Genomic DNA, 21035 nt, shown 5'->3' with positions numbered 1-21035 from the left:
TGGACATGTCGATGTTAAGAGACGGTGGCTCTGATACTATGAATGAAATATGATTTCAGTTTAAACTCTCACTCATAGAAGATTCATTGAATAGGTTTATATACAATGAAAGATGATTTCTGCAAACTAACGAACCAAGGCGGCCAGGCTCCTCTCATGAGGCCAATGACCCCCGATATTTAGCTACGACCAGATCAGCAAGTGCTTCAGTATTGATACAGTCGCAGATCGCAGTACAGCGATAGGATGTATAAACAGTTGTTTTCTGGAGTTGTTATTATTCTCATAAATGGTTTACAATTATGATTTGTTTTAGCATATGGGGATCATATGATGAGTTGCCTTTCGATCACATGGTATTTTCTGGAGTTGACCTTAGCTCCGTTTAAAAGGAGTGATCCTTCCCACGGTGGAAATTAAAGCCATCTCAATCCAAAAAAGTCTCCACAAATAAACCCTTTATCCCCGGAAAAGGACGGTTTCATCCCTTTTAATTTATTTTGGGAAAAACTATTCTGCAAAAAAAAAAAAAAAAAAAAAAAAAAACTTTGACCAATCAAAACCGTCCCATGAATTTTGATACATAACAGTTGATTGGTTAAAAGTTTTTCAGATATCATGTCCTAAACAAAAAGCTTCTCCTGGCCCGTACAGTCATTCTGCGTTGAAGGAATATCATGATTTTTGAAATCGAAAAGGAATTGAGGAAAGAAGAGAGAAATGAATTAAAAGAAAACAAGAGGTATATAAACCATGCAGCATTTGCTCAACATATTGCCATACCATTTAAATATTTAATAGCCTAACTACCAAAACATTTAAGACAACCAATACGGAAACGGGAGCTTTCATTGTCTGATGCGATATGACCAAAGGGAGCGCAATTTGATTCCATTTCAACTAGTTAACCAAAACAACGCAACGCAACTTCTACGTCCGCTCGTATTTCACTGAGAAAAACCAGACCAGCCTACAAATCCCGAGAAGTGAAAACCATGGGTTAGATTAGATAATTAGGGATTTAGGGTCATACCTCTTTGTTATTTTGTAGAGATTGACAAACTAATTTACTTGTGAAAACAATAAACAACAAGCAACGATATTCGATGCAAATTTAATTTAAGACCACCAAAAGAAACATAAAAGAAAGGATTATTCACATCTAACAACCCTCTAAACCTCCCCTTATTTCTGTCTATATACGGTGACGATGATGGGCTCTGGCACCGGCAGAATTTTGAGTGAATATCGTTGGTCAATAGCCCAATAGGGCTTTCATTAGAAAGCAAAAATAGGCAAACGAAGCACTACACTGGAGGCCAAGCATATTTGAATCTCATCAGATAATTTAACCTGTGCTGTCTTTTGAGACCAATGAAAGGAAACACTATTTTTTATGTTGACCATGAGAATAAGATCTAATCACCTGCAAATCAAACCATTAGGACACACGTGATTTTTTTTCACTTCCAGATTTTGGGTTGTTGAGAATTTTTATGTTTTAATTGAGTTCTCAACATGATCAAAAGTCAAAACCTAGAAGAAGCTGCCTGGAAAATGAGGTCAACAGATCGGATCCTCTGATTGTTTACCATGAATGATGTATGTAGTAATATCACAACCATATCTAGGATTTCTAGTAGATAATCTCTACCGTACCGGCCTTCAATGTAGGGATCTAATAACCCATGGCATCTATGAATACATCCGAATCTGCAAGGGTTTTATACGCAACCGCCCTTCCAACAAAGACGGAGAAAGCTGCATAATATTAACCATACATAGATGAACAACTTACAAGAGCAAGACAAGGCTATTAACCATCTCCAAATGAGAGATGCGTTCACTACAGAGGCAATAGAACGCGTAGGGGAATATGCAAGACGTGAATTATCAGGAAGAAATCAAAAATTTTATAATAATATTGTTTTGCCTAGTAGTTTTGACTGTAATCAACACCAGTAACCATTAGACCATCTCTATGTCCATAGATTCCTTTGACAACTTGACCGAATGTTCTAAATCATACAACCTATAGAGACATGATCTTGGTTCCCAAGAGATAAAAACCTAAGAAGAAACCAAAAACAAGTACGCTACCCCAACGCGTTTTGGAGATCATAGGACACAACATTACTCCACTTTTCCAGAAATATGGTTAGACTGGTGGATTTGCCAAATGGATAAGACGATGAATGACTAACAAAATTGGTTAATTAAGAATTCTAAACATTTTTCGAGTTCTGCCATCTAATTGCATTAACGATCAAAGAGATTCCTCAAATTTAATTTAGCTGGGAAATGTAGAGTTGCAGCACATTGTTTTTTTCTTTTTCTTTATGCTTTTTTAAATATTTTCCTTGGTATGGGAGGCCTTTTATTTTTTTAAGCCTTTTATCTAATTGCCTAAAAAGAAAAAATGTTGATGACCCTCAGATCAACGACAGTTGTAAGTCAACACCAGGAAAAATGATGACCACCTTGATATATGAATTAAACAAAACTTTATTTGAGTAACATTCTAATTGATTTCTAATGTTTGCCTCCGTTTTATAGGAATCACTGACAGTAAACATGATGGGAGGATCCACGCTTATTAGAAAAAGCGCTTCTAGACTCTTCATTATTTAGTGTACCTTTCAGAAACCCAATCCCAGGTATAGATGGAATTTGATACTTTTTTTCATGGGTAACGGAATTTGAAATTTGGTGTCTCCATATAGCACGCATAATCTATCCTACATTGCTAGACTTTCGTTTAATTTTATCACAAAGGAGCCCATTGGTACATAAAGTAATACCTCCGAGGCTCTGAGCCAAGAGTAGTCGTTTTGCAACCACCAATTAAGCCACAAATCTTGTTAGTGATTCATCCTTTTAAAGACATGCATAATGTTTGTAGGTTGGCCACAAGACAATTCCAGTTTGTCACAAAGGAACTTTTTTTAATTCATCCCTATAATCATATTTAATACAGAAATTTGACACGGCTGACCCACGTTTTTCTCACACATTTATCCTTGCAATCTAATGCAGATTTACGGGTTATGTGATTTCCTTCAATATTACATGTAACCCATTGATCAATTGCAAACGTTAACAAAAAGTTGACCAAACTCCCACTTGAGTCATTCAGAATAAGAAACAAATTATTCAGTGTAACAGAGTTATAGTTCACGATACATCAAATTTACTTAGAAGGCCTCAAAAATAACTATAGATAACAACACTCAATGGTAAGGGAAAATCATAAATTGCAATGATAAACAAGAAACAAGTACTTTCAGAATTCTGCCAATAACCACTATCTCTACATACGTGAATACAAACAAGCAATAAACACATACAGAAAAGGAGAAGTAATGACGGAATGAATTTCAATTGTGTTCTAAAAGGAGCACTCTGAACATGGCTAGGCTCATTTATGTAGTTTGTCACTGTCAACCCTGAATCTAGATTCACCTCTCTTGTTGTATCTAAGTTTTGATAAATAAACCTTCAATTTGATGTTGCAAACATAGTTTACTAAATTGCAATCTGTATCTATGATGTTGGAGATCACGCAGTTTAGCTTATGCTCCAACATAAAAAGTTCACAACCATAATGGTAATAACACATTACTTTAACCAATTTCTAAAAGGCCTTTTGAAATATTTTATTGCTCCAGAATTTAGATAAGTTATCCTTGTATGTAAAGCTTGTTCTTTTGTTTTCTTTTTCAAAAGTGGCACTCACATCAATCAGGCATGCACCTCTCCTTTGCACCTTTGGCCTCAGGCCCAATGGATCCCTTTGAAGCTTCATGTTTTTCCCTTGAAGCCTCAGTTGAGTTTCTTGCATTTAAAACACTACTGAGTTGATGCCCATCTAGAAGGGATTGTCTACTTCAAAACAAGTAGGGCTCTAAGGGTTTTAAAAAGGATCGGTCAGTTCAATCAGAACCAAAATGAGCTGTACAACTTGCACCTCTGGATTTAGATAGGGAAAACCATCAAGCTTATAGAATCAGAACCTCCGTAATCAAAACCACCAGATTATGATCCACAAATCTATCATGTTTCCAGATAATAGGAAGAGAGCTACCATTTCTGTTTTTTTTTTCCTCACAGTGCATTAGGAAAAAAGAATTCTAATAGTGTCACATAACAAATTTTAAACATAATAGCTGGGAAGATGGATAATGGGTTAATAACCTTTCCCCCATGCCTCTAGCTCTCCCTTTTAACAGTGTATTAGTTTGTTCAACCCATAAAAACAATAGCATACCATCTCTTACCTCTTACTAGTTTTCTATATTCGGATAATGGTATATTTAGAATTACCACCAAAATATCTGTTTAAGGAAAATTTTACACAGGCAATCCTTCAAAAACACTCAAAATCTAAGGAAATTTCTAAACCTAGTGCCCTAAAAAGCTCTTCAGTAGCATGGAAAGTAGAAAATTGAAAATCCATGTCTCTTCCCATTACTAGTATATATTATTTTTCTTCCAATAAAAGAAGTAGGATATTACCTTACAATCCACACAAGGATATTTGTTATAATTAATCTTCAGAGCAATCACTGAAATATTTATTTAATAAGGAAAATATTCTGGTGAACATAAATTTAATCACAATACATACATGGACACAAGCTCCTAAAATGCTCTTAATCTTCCTTAAATTTGGCACTGTAACAATCACTTCCAACACTAACTCTTGCTTCTGCTCCAAGCTACAGTTTCTTCAGTTCAAACATAAAACCTAAGCCCCTAGGTTGACTATAAAACTAGTAAGAATTGATAATAATAAAAAAAAAATAGTGGTTCCATTCCTGCTCAGTTGTAACCAAAGTGTCACTTGTCTTTTTTTTTTTGGCCAAAAAAATGTCACTTGGAACCCATCAACACCTTTGAAAAAATTAACTATATTGCAAGGAGGTTTGCTATTTGGGTCATTTAATGAGCTTCCCTAAATGACCCAGGAATCTTCCACCTGCCAAAGTAGTTTGGGAGCCTAAATAGGCCCAACATGTTCCCCCTTGTCAGCCTTTATTCATAGAATATATTTCAGCCTAAATGGGAGTGTGTTTTCTCCCACTTTGGGTGTTCTTGGTATCCTCCGGAGACTGCCCAAGGTTTGTTTTCTCCTTTTTTCAGTTGGCCTAAAAAGCGAGGGAAGACTTTGTGGAGGTGTATTAGGGCAGCAGTATGCTGGTCTTTGTGGGAAGAAGGAAACTCACGTATTTTTTCCAACAAGGAAAGAACATTGGAAGAATTGTTAGATCGAATCCTTTCAAGGGCTGTCCACTAGCTGAAATCTTTGGAGTTGTTTTCAGATTTTCCTGTGGATGACTTGCTAAGAAACTGGAAAGATTGCTTCCATTACTAGACGCAAGAGGACTCTTTGTCTGTTTTGGTCCCGTCCCCCCTCGAGCTTTATAAAGCTGAATTTTGATGGCAGCGGTGTAAGGAATCCAGGGCCCTCTGGGATTGGAGGAGTTTTCAGGAATGAGGAAGGGATTGTTATTGCTTTATTCTCTGACCCTATTGGAGAAGGTGACTCTCTTAGGGCTGAGATCCTTGCAGCGCTTGAAGGAACTCGAAGAGCAAAGGAATTAAATATCATCCGTTTGAGCCTGGAAGGTGATTCGAAGGTGGTGGTTAATTGGTTGAAGACAGAGGTCAGTGGTTTGTGGAACTTTAACAATGAAAAAAAATAGTTCTTATGGCTGGGTAGGGCCAATGAGATTCAGTACAGCTAGGTGAAGAGGAGTGCCAACTCATTTGCAGATGGGTTGGCTAAGCAAGGTGTGAATAGGGAGTTTGTATTTTGGGCTAGTTTTTAACCTTTTCTCTTTGTACTCCCTTTGTTTTCTGTTATTGGGGAGCTAAGATATTTTCTCTCCCCTCTTGTATCCATATTCCCTCTTTTCTTTTAATTTAATGAAGCTGGTGTTATTGATAATATATATATACATATATATATATATATATATATATATATATATATATATATATTTTCAGCCCAAAAACCCTTACCACATCTCAATAATAAATCATTTTTTGGGGAGCCTGATTTGGATCAGCTACATCATCACTTCATGTGGTGGAAATGTTGTACGTCGTGTAGAGGCTGCCCAAGGGCCTAAAATCAGGCTCCCCAAGAAATGGTCTCAGTTTAGGAAAGAGGACCATCCAAATACTGGTCCCAGCTAACCGGAGTCTTGGGAAGTGTGAAGTAAGACTGGATATGGACCTAGCCTCAGGAATTTTTTGCACAATGTTCTCAGTCAAAAAAGAAAAGAACTATACTTCAAACATTAAAACTCATTCAAGACTATACACTCTCAAGTTAACTTCTAGATAATACATGGACGAATGGGTTTACTCTGGATGCCAAAGATCTAGGTGGTGCCACCCCCTCCCCTCAGTTCTCATCTACAGAATTAGTACTTACAACCATGAGCCAGAAAATTGATATTTCCAAAGAGAAATCAAAATCATAAAATCTTCAGGTTCTACAAATTCCCTAAAGGAACTACTGTTAATTTAAATTGTAGTAAAGAATAACTAACACTTTCTAGAATCCTAAATCACATAAAATACAAAGCTGAAATAATATATTTCCTGACTTAAATCGGCAGAATTGACATATTGGATAAGTTAAGTTAGAAATTCCATCTCTTAGCAAAGATAAACATAGTATTAATAAAACTTATCCAACTAATAAATAAATGAGAAAGAAGTATCCATGTAGTAAGGTATTGATGTCTACCTGGAGATATGCCTTATTGATGACTGCCAGAACCCTGGACTGCCTGAGCATTTGTTTGCTGCTGCTGCTGCTGTTGTATCTGGAGAAGAAGGCTAGCAGCAAATTGAAGTGTTGATTGGTATCTTTGGTTCTTATCTGCCTCACCCTCTGGTGTTCCATGAGCAGCCCCAGATAGAGCAGATTGTAGTTGCTGCACCTGATTTGGGAACTCCAAATTTGCTTTGTCAGTTACTAACGAGGTGGCTACTTGTGCTTGGGACATATTCGTTCCCTGAACCTGAGTAGATGAGCCAACAGGTGGCTTAGGTTGCTGAAAGACCGGTGAATGATACAACCCAGTAGCATCAGTTGCGTGTACCATCCCATAACTCTTTTGAGGATTATGAGAAGCATCAAGTTGATACTGTTGGTTAGATTGCTGAGGAATGGAATACTGTCCTTGGGATGGGATCACAAAGTTACTTGGTGGTTTGGAAGAAACTGTAGCCTGCGGTGGCATGTGGAGAGCAGGATCTTGATTTTGAGTGCTAGAAATGATAGCTTGTGAAGACTGGTCAGGCCTATTCGTTGTATTTGCATATGCTGGAAATTGAGACAAAAGCTGTGCCTGAGTATTAAATTGGTGTCCCAACTGTTGGGAAGGATGACTTGTTTGCTCTTCTGTTGTTCGCTGAAGAATACCAGAAACAGCATTTTGATGCTCACTTCTCCATCCATGTGATTGTATTGCTTTATCAGGTGTTACAGAGGCAGGAAATGAAGGTCTTGGAGCAGAAGATCCTAAAGGTAACTGGGCACTGGTTGAAGGGGAAGGCTGCATGTTTGTAGGTAGCAAGGCAGCTAGAGTTGCAATGAGCTCAGGAGTTAGAGACACTCCAACTTGTGTTGGAGCAGAATTTCTTGCATAGTCTTGAGGGACAGATTGCACTACGTGAGAATCATCTGTAGATGGTAAGAGAGATTTGGGGGGTTGAGGTGTCAAGTCGTCATGTGATGCCCGATTATAATCCATTTGTAAAATATGGTCATCCTTCTGAGGTATTAAACCATAATCTGCTTGCAAAGGAGGAAAGTGTTGCCCTGCAACATACTGGGGTGGAGGAATAGGTGGTTGTAGTTGCTGTTGTATGGATACACTAGGCATTTGCTGTGGTAATTTAAGAACCACTCCATAAAGGCGCTCTGGGCCTGAGACATTCAAAACTTTGGTTAAGAAATCCGATGGGGGCACTAAGAACAATGTCGTTCCATCATCAAACTTAGCAACCCCAGCACGATTCTTTGCACCCAGGTAACGAAGAAATTCTGTGTAGGAAGCAAAATCTTCTTCACTGTCTGGTAGAAAGAAAACAATGTCAAAGCCACTGGCCTCCAAGTAATGCTTTGTGAGCATATCCAATCCTGTTCTTGCTGAGCAATTAACAATATCAGGGCTGCAAAACAATAAGCCAAGATCAGCATTAATGAAGGAAATAGAAAGGGAAGAAAAAAGAGAAGTACTGGGGTTCCTACCAACAATATGTCCACCAGAATGTTGACCCTCTAAACAAACGAGATCTAAGGGGGGGATCAAACCATCTGAAATGGTCACAATATATCAAAAAGGATCTAGGAAATAAATTTACAGGTGGACAGATCTTGGCTGCAAAACAATAAGCCAAGATCTGCATTAATGAAGGAAATAGAAAGGAAAGAAAAAAGAGAAGTACTGGGGTCCCTGCCAAAAATATGTCCACCAGGATGTTGACCCTCTAAACAAACAAGATTTAAGGGATCAAACCATCTGAAATGGTCACAATATAACAAAAAGGATCTAGGTAATAAATTTACAGGTGGACAGTTAGGGTCTTCATGTTCAGAATTCCCCTATTAGGCATGGTCATATTATGCTGGGATCCAAAGAACAGAGAAATCTGCTATTAAAAAGAAAAATTACAGCATTATTTAGAAAACAAGTCCTTAGCGGCAATGGTTAGAATTAGGATTAAGGCCGGACTCTCTCCTATGACTAAGGCCATCATATGGTGAAAAACAAACCCCATTGCAGGTGTGACACATTTTTGTGTAGAGAGTGAATAAAGATGTACACATTGATCATAATAGCAATAACAACAATTATCATTAGTAAATATGCTTGTTAGAAAAAAAAAAAAAGATGAATCTTACAGCTGTGAGTCTATCCCCTTTCCAACAGGTATACATCGAGCATGACAAACAGGAGTTCCACCTTTAGCAATAATGCCACGCCAACAGAAATCTTTCTCAGGAAATCCCTGGCTAGGAGGTCCTCCAAATGGAACTCTTGCACCTACTGGACTGTGATTTACAAGTGCTGCACCTCTATCGAGCTGTGGTCCAAATCCATATGGCTGGTCTCCCCCAATCCCCTGTCTGTCCATCTTTCTCACAGAAAAGGGAGCATCATCGATAGACGAAGGGCCATCAATCCTTGACCTCTTAGCTTCCCTTTGAAATGGGTTTGCGTCAAATCCATCCCATGTGCCAGGTGGAGGCCTAATAGGCGGCCACATACCTGGTGCAGAAGGAAGCATGCCAGATGCAGGTGGTGACAACCTTCTCCAGTTTGGACCCATAGAATTATTAGCAGTACCATCTGGGAAATTATGGAGAGAACCAGACAAGTCATTAAAGTCGGGACCTGGATGAAGTGGATCAAAACCACCTTGGGGACCAAAAGGCCTCATCATCATATTTGCACCAGGCATGCCAGTAGGAGGAAGAGGTCCAGGAAAGTTATTTGATGCCATTGGACGGTTCTGACCAAACATATCCCCTGGTCCAGGTCCAAAAGGAGGTTCATTAAAGAACATATCTGGCCTAGCACCTTTAATTCCAGGATGAAATGCCGGACTATCCTTACCAGGTGCGAGCTCACTGCTTGAAAACATTATCTGTATCCTTGGATCATTAAAAAGACGGCCTTGCAGACCTTCCTTTGCACGCCGAGCCTCATCTACACTTCTGAACTCCACAAACGAGTAATGCCTTGATGGAAAACTTTTGATTCTTTCAATTTCTCCAAACAGGATCATGGCATTATGAAGCATCTGCTCATCAACTTGAACTGAAGGAGGATACCCAATCCACAAAATATTGCTTGGTTGTCCTTCTCTTCGGCCTCCTAATGGTTGCGAAGGCTGCAAAATAATACAGAATCAAGTGCATAGCAGATAGTCAAGCCACTTGTAAGCTGTTATTCAAAATGTTAATCACAGAGATAATAGCAATTGATGCAACTGCACGTGTATGGTATAAAGAACCAGAAAGTACCAGACTCAACCAAACAAACAGTCAACACTTGCACATAGGTATAGACAGATAAGTCTAGGTAGGCTGCTGGATGAAGAATGTAAACTGCAGTACATAGTATACAATGCAGCCAAGAGAATTATGTAATTTCTCCTAGACTCATGCCTGACCTGACAAGCTTAAGATAGCACAAGCACACAACCAGATAAACAGAGTTCATACAATTATAATCGCTAATAATTACCGTATGCCTTTTAAGCCCAAGCTGAGATGACTCTGGGGAATTTCTCATGGCATCTGGTGGCATCCAAGAATTTTCTGCAGGTCCTCTGTTCCTTCTATTGTTGAAGTGCCCATCCCTTGAGTCATGAAAGTCAGACCAATTTTCCTGTTGATGTCATGAAGGAAATAAAAACCACTACCAATAAAAAAGAAAATTAACAAAAAATAAAAATAAATCCCAACATATAATATCACAGAATAAGTCATAAGTAAGCCAATGCCCACATATGAAGCAACTAAAATTATAATCTACAGAATGATGCATGGAACACGTAAAGATAACCATCCCTATTTTCTGGTTTATGGGCTTAGAAATGATCTCAGTTGTTTAACAAATTCATGGAATGATATGTTAAACGAGTAAACATTATTGACTTACTCTTCGTGAAGGTTGTGACCTCAGAAAATCCACACGAATTTGCTCACCACCTAAGTGCTTCCCATTCATGCTTTTCAAAGCTGCAGTAGCATCTTCTAATTTAAAATACTCCACAAGTGCAGAATTGCGGTCCCTGAGGAATTTAAATTCCTCAATTTTTCCAAACTTCAAAAACTCATCTTCTAGCTGTTCCTTTGTAACAGACGAACTTATTCCACCAACCCACAAATGCTTACCAGGTTTAGCCTGCAAAATAGAAATTTTTTAGTTCTCCAGAAAAAAACAAGAAACCAAGTCTGCATATCTCTCCTCATGCAATAGTGTTGCAACAAATTCCCCATAATAACATATTGCTGTGTTTTTACAAGTATATTATGATGTTGTAATAAAAGAACCCAAATAAAATATCACACATACTTAATTAAACAACAAGAGAATTATACCGGGATAGCCACTAACTGACAAACGTAACAAGATGTGGTGCATTTTTGTACTAGACATGGACATAGAATAACATGCATGGACACACACCTAAGAAACCCAAGTACATGTGTACAAAGGTGTTGTCTCATGTTAGATAGTTCAACTTTCAGTGTAAAATCCATATTGAACACCTTGTCCAGCCATGACCATGTTGTATGGGGGTAACATATGCATTAGCATAAACAAATGACAAATGCTCACATGCAAACGCCCACACACGAGCACAGAATAAAAAATATCACTGCTATAAAGTTCCTTTCCTCTTTTTGGCAGAGAAATTACAGTAATGAATCCTCTGAACTTCTGTAGCAAGGTTATACCACACATCTCCATAGTAAAAATAGGCATTAGCACAAGAACAGACACATAAACATGTTATTATGCCTGCCATATTACAGCCATAAATGAGAAGGGAATTTTAGTAGAATTGTTCGTGTGACAACTCTTTCTTGCCCTTTCCTTTCATCACATTTTTCTCAATGGGGCCATCTAGCATACCTGTATGGCCGTATTGTTGAGCATCATGTTGTATATGTCTCTCCTCTATGTTTTTATCTCTATCCATTTAGTAAACACGTTAGTCTCCCTTTTAATCCTCCTTATCCACTCTGATTCACTTCTCAATTAAGTTCAATAGATTTATTTTTCCATTTACTTTAGTTGTTTTTTTCCAAACATTTACACTACTCCCTTTCCTATTAAGGGATCAAGCACCCGAACAATATTGATTCTGCAAGGCATAAATCCTAGACTTCTGGCATTTTGCTTTGACCTAAACATTGACCAGAGTTTCTTAAGAGACAAGAAAACATCTCCAGCCTGATGCAATAACCAACTCAAGTCAATTATATTTTGATGATCTAACCTCACTCTCTAAAAGAGACACCAAGTCCTGATGACCAAAGCCTCTTCATGTCTGTAATAGGAGTTGGCAAACTCAAGGCTCATTTGGCTATAAATTGCCAAAGAACAATATTTGTAATGAGAAACTGCTAAACTATGCCAGGTTCATAGAAAATATCTCCAACAATCCCAGAGAATCAAAGATAATTTCTATTGGTATCCTTTAAGGAACTTTTATTAGCATTATTTTTTTGCCATTACCATTATGCATCCATACCACTTGCTTTAAATATTTTGCTATGATCAATAAAAGTCAAAATTTTATTAAATATATTATATTAAACAGATGTACAATATTTGACAAAAAGAGTGCATCGGATGCACTATCTACCCCAATCATTACATACAACAGATCCCCCTTGAAATCTCACACCAAAATAGGTACTCCCTATTTGCCCCCGACATACTGCCAGGCTATCAACCATACTATTCTCACATCTTGGGGTCCATTGAAAAGTAACATTCAGTTCTGCTGCCAGGGACCTGACTTCGCTCAATAAATACCTGTACATTCAAGTTCCTGTGTATTGCTTCCTAACTAGCCCACTACAACCTTGGAATGTCGATCCTTAACTCATATAACACTGCCATCAATTCTGCTCCTATTGAGTCTCCAAGTCCAATGGACCCCAAATAAAATGATACAACAGTTTCGTCATGGAACCCTTAATGCCTGATATCCCCAGATTCCATTAGCTGCATCCATCAAAATTCATTTTCAGGTATAGCACCTCAGGTGGCTTCCACAAAGTGTAGTTTGGCTCTTGTCGTGGAAGAGTTTTCTACATTTTCCGGTTCCTAGCAATATCATCATGAGAAACATGATCAAACATAGACAGCATCTATACCCAATGTGTCACTCTTACCATAATTGTCTCCATCAAAACCTTTTTAATTTGGCTTTTGTCCTCAAAGATTCTTCTACTCCATTTTCCCGATACTGCCCACAAGACAGCAGTCCTCAACCCCTTGATTTCAAATATTAAAAAAAAATCAACTCATTTTTATGAATGAATCCTGGCTAACTGGATCTGTTTTATAAATTCCAGGTAACCACTTCATCTCCCAAGCATACAAATAACGCCAAGGAGTTAAGATCTTAGGTTATTGCTTTTCACTGGTGCCTACATAGAGCCCAAAATAGGTACTGGGCAACAAAGTGAAAGCATCCTCAACAATACCTTTTTTTATCAGTACATACTCCACAAGAACTTTTTCTTCTCCCTTAATCAATTTCATTACATCTGTTTATTTATATTGATATTTCATCATTATAAACCACCTTACATTTTTTTAAGGTAAGAAAAGGAGAAAAAGAAGTTTACCACCATGGAAAAAAACACAGTTTTAGATAAATTGGAACAACACAAAACATGTATTGCAATTGTAGTACAAATAGTAATTACAATAGGAGTGTTCGGTAGTTAAAATTGATGATTAGGAGATACTCCAAAAAAATCACTCTCATCACCCTGGACTAATCATCCATAATGAGAAATTCAAAAGAATGTTGACCAAGAGAATGGCGGATATCAAGTGGAGTGTACTCCACTGGTTGTACTCTGTAATCTTGTGATACTTAACTATGTTCTAATAAAGCTTATATATATATATATATATATATAACATACATACATATAAGTGGAGTGTATCTGGTGCACTCTGCACTGTATGACCACCACACACAATGAAAAAATGAAAGGATCCATCATAGCCAATGGATGCACCAATTTGAGGTTATAAAAAAGGTACCAGGAGTTATGTGCAAGTTGGTCATGGAAAAGGTGTACGACCAAATACATCGGGAGTTCACTGGCCATACTTCAGAAGATGGAATTTGGATTTAAATGAAAACAATGGATAGAATTCTCAATAGAATGGTGCATAAAGCAGTAGATTAGAAGCAGTTGGAGGGACTCATAGTACATACAATCAGTTTATCAGTTACTCTCCTGCAACTCATTGATGTCTCTCATCTCACAAGTGCTCAATAAAAGGATATGAGGTACTTGTGATGCTTGCTCATTTGCTTTGAGCATGTATCAAGATCGAACATCAACTTCCAAATCAGTGAGATCATAGCAATCAGACATGTAGCTCCACAAGCCAGGAGCATATCATCAAGACAGGAAGAAGTTGCGCTGCCATTATGGTTTAAAATGTCCCTAAATTTCCTAATATCTCGACAACATATTTCCATTTCCATTGATAGCAACACGCAATTTTACTTGAATTTTTTTTATCAATACGAAATTTTACTTGAATTGACATATTCCCCCAGTAAGCATTAACAGCACCATGTGGAGGACAAGAGATAGTTTCCGAGACATAATTCCATTTCCATGGACGTGTGAAGTTTTACCGGAATCAACATATTCCCCAGTGAAAAACTAGCAGCATTGTGTAGATTAAAAGGGATGGTATTATAACATAAGAAAGTGACAATTTGTTAAATATGTAGAGTAGCAATGTTATTGTCCACCTAACTTGATTACCACTTTGAGCCAACTCGATATTCATTTCAAACATGAAGTTAAATATTAGTTTTTATTTGTGTAATAGATTATTTGGTTGATCTATTAGAACCATTTGCATTTTCTATAAGTTTATATTTTGATTTAACTCATTCTATCATGTGGCTGGAAATCTCAAGGTTTACAAGTCAACGTGGCAACGTATTCTTTTGTCTATAACCTTAGCTTCTTAGCTTTGTCTAATGATTCAGAGCAAAATAATAATTTAAAAAGGTGTGCATATGCTTCTTTTTATCATTCCATAAAATACCATTCTATATTTTTGCATATTTTACAATATTTCCACCATGTCTATAATTTTTACAATATTTCCATACGATATTTTAAGCATTTCCAGCATGTTTCCTATATTTGGGTGACTGAAATTTCCACCAACATAAACATTTTAAACTCTGATCTAAGTTTCTACAACTCCCTTTGGGTACAAACTACTGATCAAAAGAGATATGGGACAATGGTTGAGAGATTCCTGCTTAATCTAGCAGGATGGAAGGACTAACTATCACAGGGAAGGAAGTTGACACTAATTCAGAGCACTTTATCCAATCTTCCCATATAATACATGCCTATGTTCTCGGCTTACCAGCTTCAGTATCAACTACCCTGGAAAACCTCAGGAGAGATTGCTTATGGGATGGAGTGGAGAAGACAAAATTATCATTTAATAACATGAACTTAGGTCTGTATACATTATCAAAAACAAAAAAAAAAAAAGAATGTGGTCTTTATACCAAAGCTCAAAGGTGATGAAAGCATCCAACCACAAAGGCACATGAATAAGGCTCTCTTAGGAAAATGTTATAAAGCTTTGGAGTGGAAACAGAAAATCTTTAGAAATGAATACAAGTAAACATGGGCAAGATTCTATGGCATGGTAGCATATGGAAAAAGGCAATGAAAATATGGGAATATTTTCAAATCTACATTTTGTAAGACAATAGGGATAAAGATAGTCTTACTTGAAGGCAGAGTCGGTGAAAGATTTGGGAAAATGACGAAGTCTAGAAACGAAATGAGCAAATGGATGTCTGAGCGCATAAGGGAATGGAGAGTGTGTCCCCTTCTATGTCTTGCTTGCCCATTTATAGAACCCGAGAGGCAAGCTGCATGCATGGCAGTGCAAGACCTAGGATATTCTCAATCCCCAACTGTAATGGTGAGGCAGATCTCGTACTCTCCCCCACGGATGCATGTCCCTAGGGACCACATGGTTGCTAGAGCACATTCAATCCAATAGTCCACTCTGGACCATTGCCACCTATGGAACCAGGAAATGGAATAGGTCCAGAACCTATTTATCCACTGCAGCTTGACCTACTCAATCTGTGTTAACTTCCTTCAACTGTTCTGCACTGATTAGGATGAGACCCAGTAGGTGAAAAACGTGGGAATGTTTATTGAGGTGGTTCTGCCATGTTTATAGATGACCATCAAGTGCATTGATAAACAACTTGGAGCAGAGGAAGGGGAAGACTCAAGAAAACATAATCTGAATTCGTAAAAAAATGATCAAATTAGACAAACAGTTGGGGTTACGGCTGATTTGAGTATTATTAGGAAAAATAGTATGCCCAATTGATTTTACATCACGAGAATGACCAAAAATGTGCTTTGGGTCCTCCTCCGTAGTTAAGGATCTATAAGCTGTAGACCTTCAGGACAAACTACCACACTTACTTAAAAATAATTGGCTTTAATATTTTCATAATAGAAGACACATATAATTGCAGGCAATCTAATTGTACTTCCCAACTTAAGGATATCAAATAGAAGGCATTTTGCTTTCCCACTAAATTGGATTAGGAAATGCACTGGAAACTTCATTGATAAGGCGAGCAAGTAACCACCCTACACTTAGAGAGACAAATGGCTAGACACATTTTTATGCCATGGTTGCTTATCATTATATGAAATTAAAGAAGTAGATATAATTGGACTGCAAGGTGCCAATGACCCAGAAGTTGAAATGATTACTCAGCATCACTCCTGTGGTAGAGACATGGGACAAAACCTGCAGAAGTGATGGCTGTCAATGGTATGGCCATAGGGCCTCGTGTGCACCCTGCTCTGCCACTACTAACCTCTGACCAACTAACCCAACTACTGAGAGACCCAAAAAAGGGATGCACAGTTGAATTGCTCAGCTTCTTCAAAAATATATATGTGAAAAAGTAGGTGACCTATTATTGGTTTAAGCGAGGCTAATAGTTTGTACTCTTCTTTTATTTTAATGAAATTTTTATTTTACCTATTTAAAAAAAGGTGACCTACTTCTCAGTCATCTGTAATGTGCAGCTTTGGGGCAGATCAGATACAAGGATTAACACATTTTCTACTGATCCTCTATATTCAATAAATGATAGGTCATACTCCAATAATCCCATGGCAGACAATAGTCACAAAATCAAATAATTGTTTTAATTTCAGTTGGTCTTCATAGTTTCAGTAGCAATTTTGAGAAAATAACCACATAAAAAAATATTAAATGATTTCATATTTAAACCATCAGAAGTATCCGTGGATCTCAGTGAGGCTCAACTTACATTTGATTATGCCATGGGATAATTTTTGAAAATTCAAGACACTTAAACTGGATAACCATAAAAAAGGTGTCTACAAATCCACGCTCATCTATATATCCTCATTTTCCATTCAATTCCATTAGAAATACTTGCTACCTATGAATGCAGTTGCACATGCCAACCTCTAGCATATCACATGGAATGATGGATATAAAATTTAACAGTAACTTCTAGGCATACTTTTGCAAGAGTATCTTGAATAAGAAGCCTATCAATAGATGGGCTAGTTCACAGCTCTTGATTGTGCATGGGTTAATGAAAATTTTGAATAACCAACGCATATTTTAGGAAGAAATAGTAACTGAATAGCCAACGCCTAACTCTGTTCTCTCATGTTTTAACTTTTAACCCTTGCATTACTCTGCATCCGTCAAATATATTCCATTATCCAAATCACCACATCTTGTTAATGGTTACTTCATTTCCACACTCTTTCTTCCCGGAAGAGAATAAGAATATATGCAAAATGCCAACGTACCCACAACATTCTTTCTCAATTGTCACCTAAAAACATCAAAAGAAATGTTTCAATGGTTCCTTCTTTGAACTAAATTATTCCCGTCAGTGTTTTATTGAATAGCTCCAAGATCTCAGTTCTTTGAGTCCTACTTCTATGTTTAATTGCGAACCTTGTTTCAATCCTTTCAGAGCATTCTCTCCCCAAGATTCATCTTTTTCCTTACGAATTTATGCATAATCACAACATAGTCAAGCCACCGGGCGGTTACGATTGTATGCAAAATTTGCACTCGTTGTAGAAAAAAGATGAATCTTTTTCGATATGTAATCCAAATACGCACGAAAATTAAAACAGTAATATTGTAATCGTGCTAGAAATACAAAACGCTGATTCATGAACTGAAAAAAAAAATACCCATTTCACGTTACAATCAAGAAAGATACACAAAAGGATAGAACGAACCGGTCGAGCAAACTCGATCTTGATAGGGTTCCCGCGAACGATGAAACCCTGGAGAGCTTCCTTCGCGGACTTCGCATCTTCAAGGCGCTTAAAATAGACAAACGCATAGTTCCTCGAAGAATACGTTGCGACGCTTTCGAAATCGCCGTACTTGGAGAAAACATCCATCAAGTCCGTATCGGTGGTATCGTTCGACAGATTGCCAACCCACAAGTTATGTGAAGGAGTTTCCTCTTCTTCCGTATCCTTTCCCCCACCATGGTTCGACCTAGGATTCTGATCTACAGGCATGTTCGATTTACTCGGATGCGGCATCCTACAACACAAAATCCCCAATTCCTCTTTCGAGATCGATGATATAGGGAGATCTAATGGGAGAAAAAACAGAAAAAATACAGAGATTGAAGATTGAAAAGACGAAATTAGGGTATCGAGATAGAGAAATTGTCGTCTAGAAAACCCTAGATCCTTAAATTAGATGGGAGAAGTAGACGAAGGTGATAAGGTTTCGCCGAGAGGAACGGATGGATTTTGAAAAGATAAAGGAACAGGTTAGCATGGGAGAGGTTTATTTATAGTTAGGGTTCCTCGAGTTGCTAAGTTCACGGAACCATGATGGCATGTGAGCCGTTTAGAGTCTTTACGTACGTTTGAATTGTTTACACGTGTTCGATGATGAATCGTGACGTATAATAGTGCTTTAATAAATAAAATAAACCAAACCGAAATCCAGTTAATTGAACCGGTCGGTTCGATTTTGCTGCGATGTGTGTTTCAAAAAGGCAAATTTATTTAAGTATAACCAAGTTTTAGGAAATTAATTTAGTGCTGCAAGTCTTTTTTAAAAGATCTCTAATGGTTAGAACTCAGCATTCTTTTTTTTGAATTCTCTTAAACCCATTACAACTTTTTAAAACATCTAAAACTCACCATCCATTACAACACTCTTAAAGTTGAATGACCCAAATTGTCCACATCAACCTAAATGCATATTTTTGGAAAAATTGTACCAAATGCATATTTTTGCAATATTTGTATTGCAAGTATCAAGTTGGAATTTCGCAGATATGACTCACCTAAAGAGGTATGGGATTTCTTACAAATTCGTTATTCTATTTCTGATGATGTACATCAGTTTCAACTCTATAGGCGTCTTCACCGTATGAAGCAGCAACATAAATAGATCATTCACAGTTATGTTTCTGGATTACAAGTTCTTTGGGATCAATTAGCACAGTGTGAACCTGAATGGGATAGTACCTCTGAAGCTACTACTTATTCTAAGCTTCGCGATCGCCAACGTGTTTGGCATCTTCTGATGACTCTTAGAGATGAGTATGAACCTATTAGTGGTACTCTACTTCATCATAGCCCATTGCCTTCCCTTGAAGTTGTAATTAAAGATTTGCTCTCTGAAGAAATTCGACTAAAAACACTTCGAGATGAGCGATCCTTATTATCTACTGATGTTGTACTTGCTACTCCGGGTACGTCTGTTACTTCTTCAACTTTCTTTAAATCTTCAAAACGGGCTTTCTGCAATTACTGCAAGAAGACTGGTCATACCATTTCTGAGTGATGCTGCTTACAAGCCAAAAAGGTGTATGGACAGAAGTCATCATCCATGGGTTCTCAGGCTTTGAGTTCTACTACAGCTGCTGCCACAAAGGATTCTTCTGATAACACCTCTCCAAAATTATCTCTTAGAGAACTCAAAACTCTTCTTCACCAGCTCCAACCTGATTCTGATATGCCTTCTAATTCAGTCTTGTCTGTCACTCTAGGTACTACCTCATCATGGTATTTTGATCCTGCCTATTGCAATCATATGACATCCAATTCATCCCTATTTACTTTCAAATCACATCCTTCCATTACACCAATTGTTCATACTGTCGATAGTTCCACCTTAACTATCAAAAGTGTAGGAACTATTTCAACATCTCGTTTGTCACTTCCTAACACTTTTTTGGTACTTCAATTATCTCTAAATCTTATATTTGTTGGACAATTATGTGAACTTGGTTTTGAAATACATTTCTCAAGTCGTGGTTGTACTGTGCAGGATCCACGGACAGGGAAGATCATTGAAACAGGCCGTAAGATTAGGAGACTGTTTGAGTTATCATCTCTTCAATTACCATCTCTTGTTGTTGTTGTCACCTCTAGTGTCTGATATTCTCTTCTAGGTCACATTTCTACCTCTAGATTAGGATCTTTAATTTCTAATGGATGTTTGGGTCCTATTAAAACAATACAATTTGATCATGTTTCATGTCATCTTTCAAAATATCATGCTTTACCTTTTAATATAAGTGATTTTGTTTCTTCTGCACCTTTTGATCTTATTCAATCTGATATTTGGGGACCTTTGCCTCATAATACCATGGGTGGTTTGTGTTATTTTGTGATATTCATTGATGATTTCTCTTGATATATATGGATTTATCTCATGTTAATAAATTTGAATTACCTGCAATTTATATTCAATTTGTCACCATGATCAAAACTCAGTTTTCCTCTATCATCAAAATTTTTCGTAGTGATAAATGCCATGGAATATAGAGATTCTATCATTACCCAATTTCTTTCACAAAATAAAACCATCATTTATAGATCTTGTCCCGGTACCTCTCAACAAAACGGGCGTGCAAAACGAAAACATAGGCATATTCTTGATACTGTTCGAGCTCTTTTAATCTCTTCCTTTTGTCCTAAACGTTTTTTGGGGGAAGCAACCCACACTGCTATTTATACCATCAATTGCATTCATTCTCCAGTTATTGGTAACATTTCTCCTTATGAACGATTGTATGGCCATTGCCTTGATTACCACTCTCTTCGTGTATTTGGTTGTGTTTGTTTTGTTCTATTACAACCTCATGAACATACTAAATTGTAACCAAAAGCATATCTATGT

General features: G+C 37.4%; 1 protein-coding gene across 3 annotated transcripts; it reads right to left on the bottom strand.

Annotated features, from left to right (window-relative positions):
* Window positions 1–701: 701 nt before the first annotated feature.
* LOC148845986 (flowering time control protein FPA-like) lies at window positions 702–18719 on the bottom strand. 3 transcript variants are annotated; one of them, XM_088953432.1, is made up of 7 exons: window positions 18116–18719; window positions 10692–10937; window positions 10275–10418; window positions 9642–9918; window positions 8927–9554; window positions 6761–8193; window positions 702–970 (listed from the first exon to the last, which is right to left on the bottom strand). In XM_088953432.1, exons 1-6 carry the CDS (start codon window positions 18428–18430, stop codon window positions 6774–6776), a joined length of 3030 nt encoding a protein of 1009 aa, XP_088809558.1. In that variant the 5' UTR covers window positions 18431–18719; the 3' UTR covers window positions 702–970; window positions 6761–6773. The 3 variants fall into 3 exon arrangements, with proteins under 3 accessions (XP_088809558.1, XP_088809556.1, XP_088809557.1); XM_088953430.1 differs by having other exon boundaries at window positions 8927–9918; XM_088953431.1 differs by lacking the exon at window positions 702–970 and adding an exon at window positions 1328–1761 and having other exon boundaries at window positions 8927–9918.
* Between the last annotated feature and the right edge of the window lie 2316 nt (window positions 18720–21035).

The sequence above is a fragment of the Nelumbo lutea genome, chromosome 7 (assembly GCF_056320005.1).
Source record: "Nelumbo lutea isolate HS-2025 chromosome 7, American lotus-T2T, whole genome shotgun sequence".
Lineage (NCBI taxonomy): Eukaryota > Viridiplantae > Streptophyta > Magnoliopsida > Proteales > Nelumbonaceae > Nelumbo > Nelumbo lutea.
Note: the sequence above shows the minus strand (reverse complement) of the source record. Positions and strands in the feature narration are given on the sequence as shown.

Excerpts from the sequence above, each read along its gene's own strand:
- LOC148845986 (XM_088953430.1), bottom strand. The coding sequence starts at position 18,430 with ATGCCGCATCCGAGTAAATCGAACATGCCTGTAGATCAGAATCCTAGG. Across the intron at positions 10,419-10,691 it reads GGTCACAACCTTCACGAAGA|GAAAATTGGTCTGACTTTCA; the intron begins GTAAGTCAATAA and ends TGACATCAACAG. Across the intron at positions 8,194-8,926 it reads AAGGGGATAGACTCACAGCT|CCCTGATATTGTTAATTGCT; the intron begins GTAAGATTCATC and ends ATTGTTTTGCAG.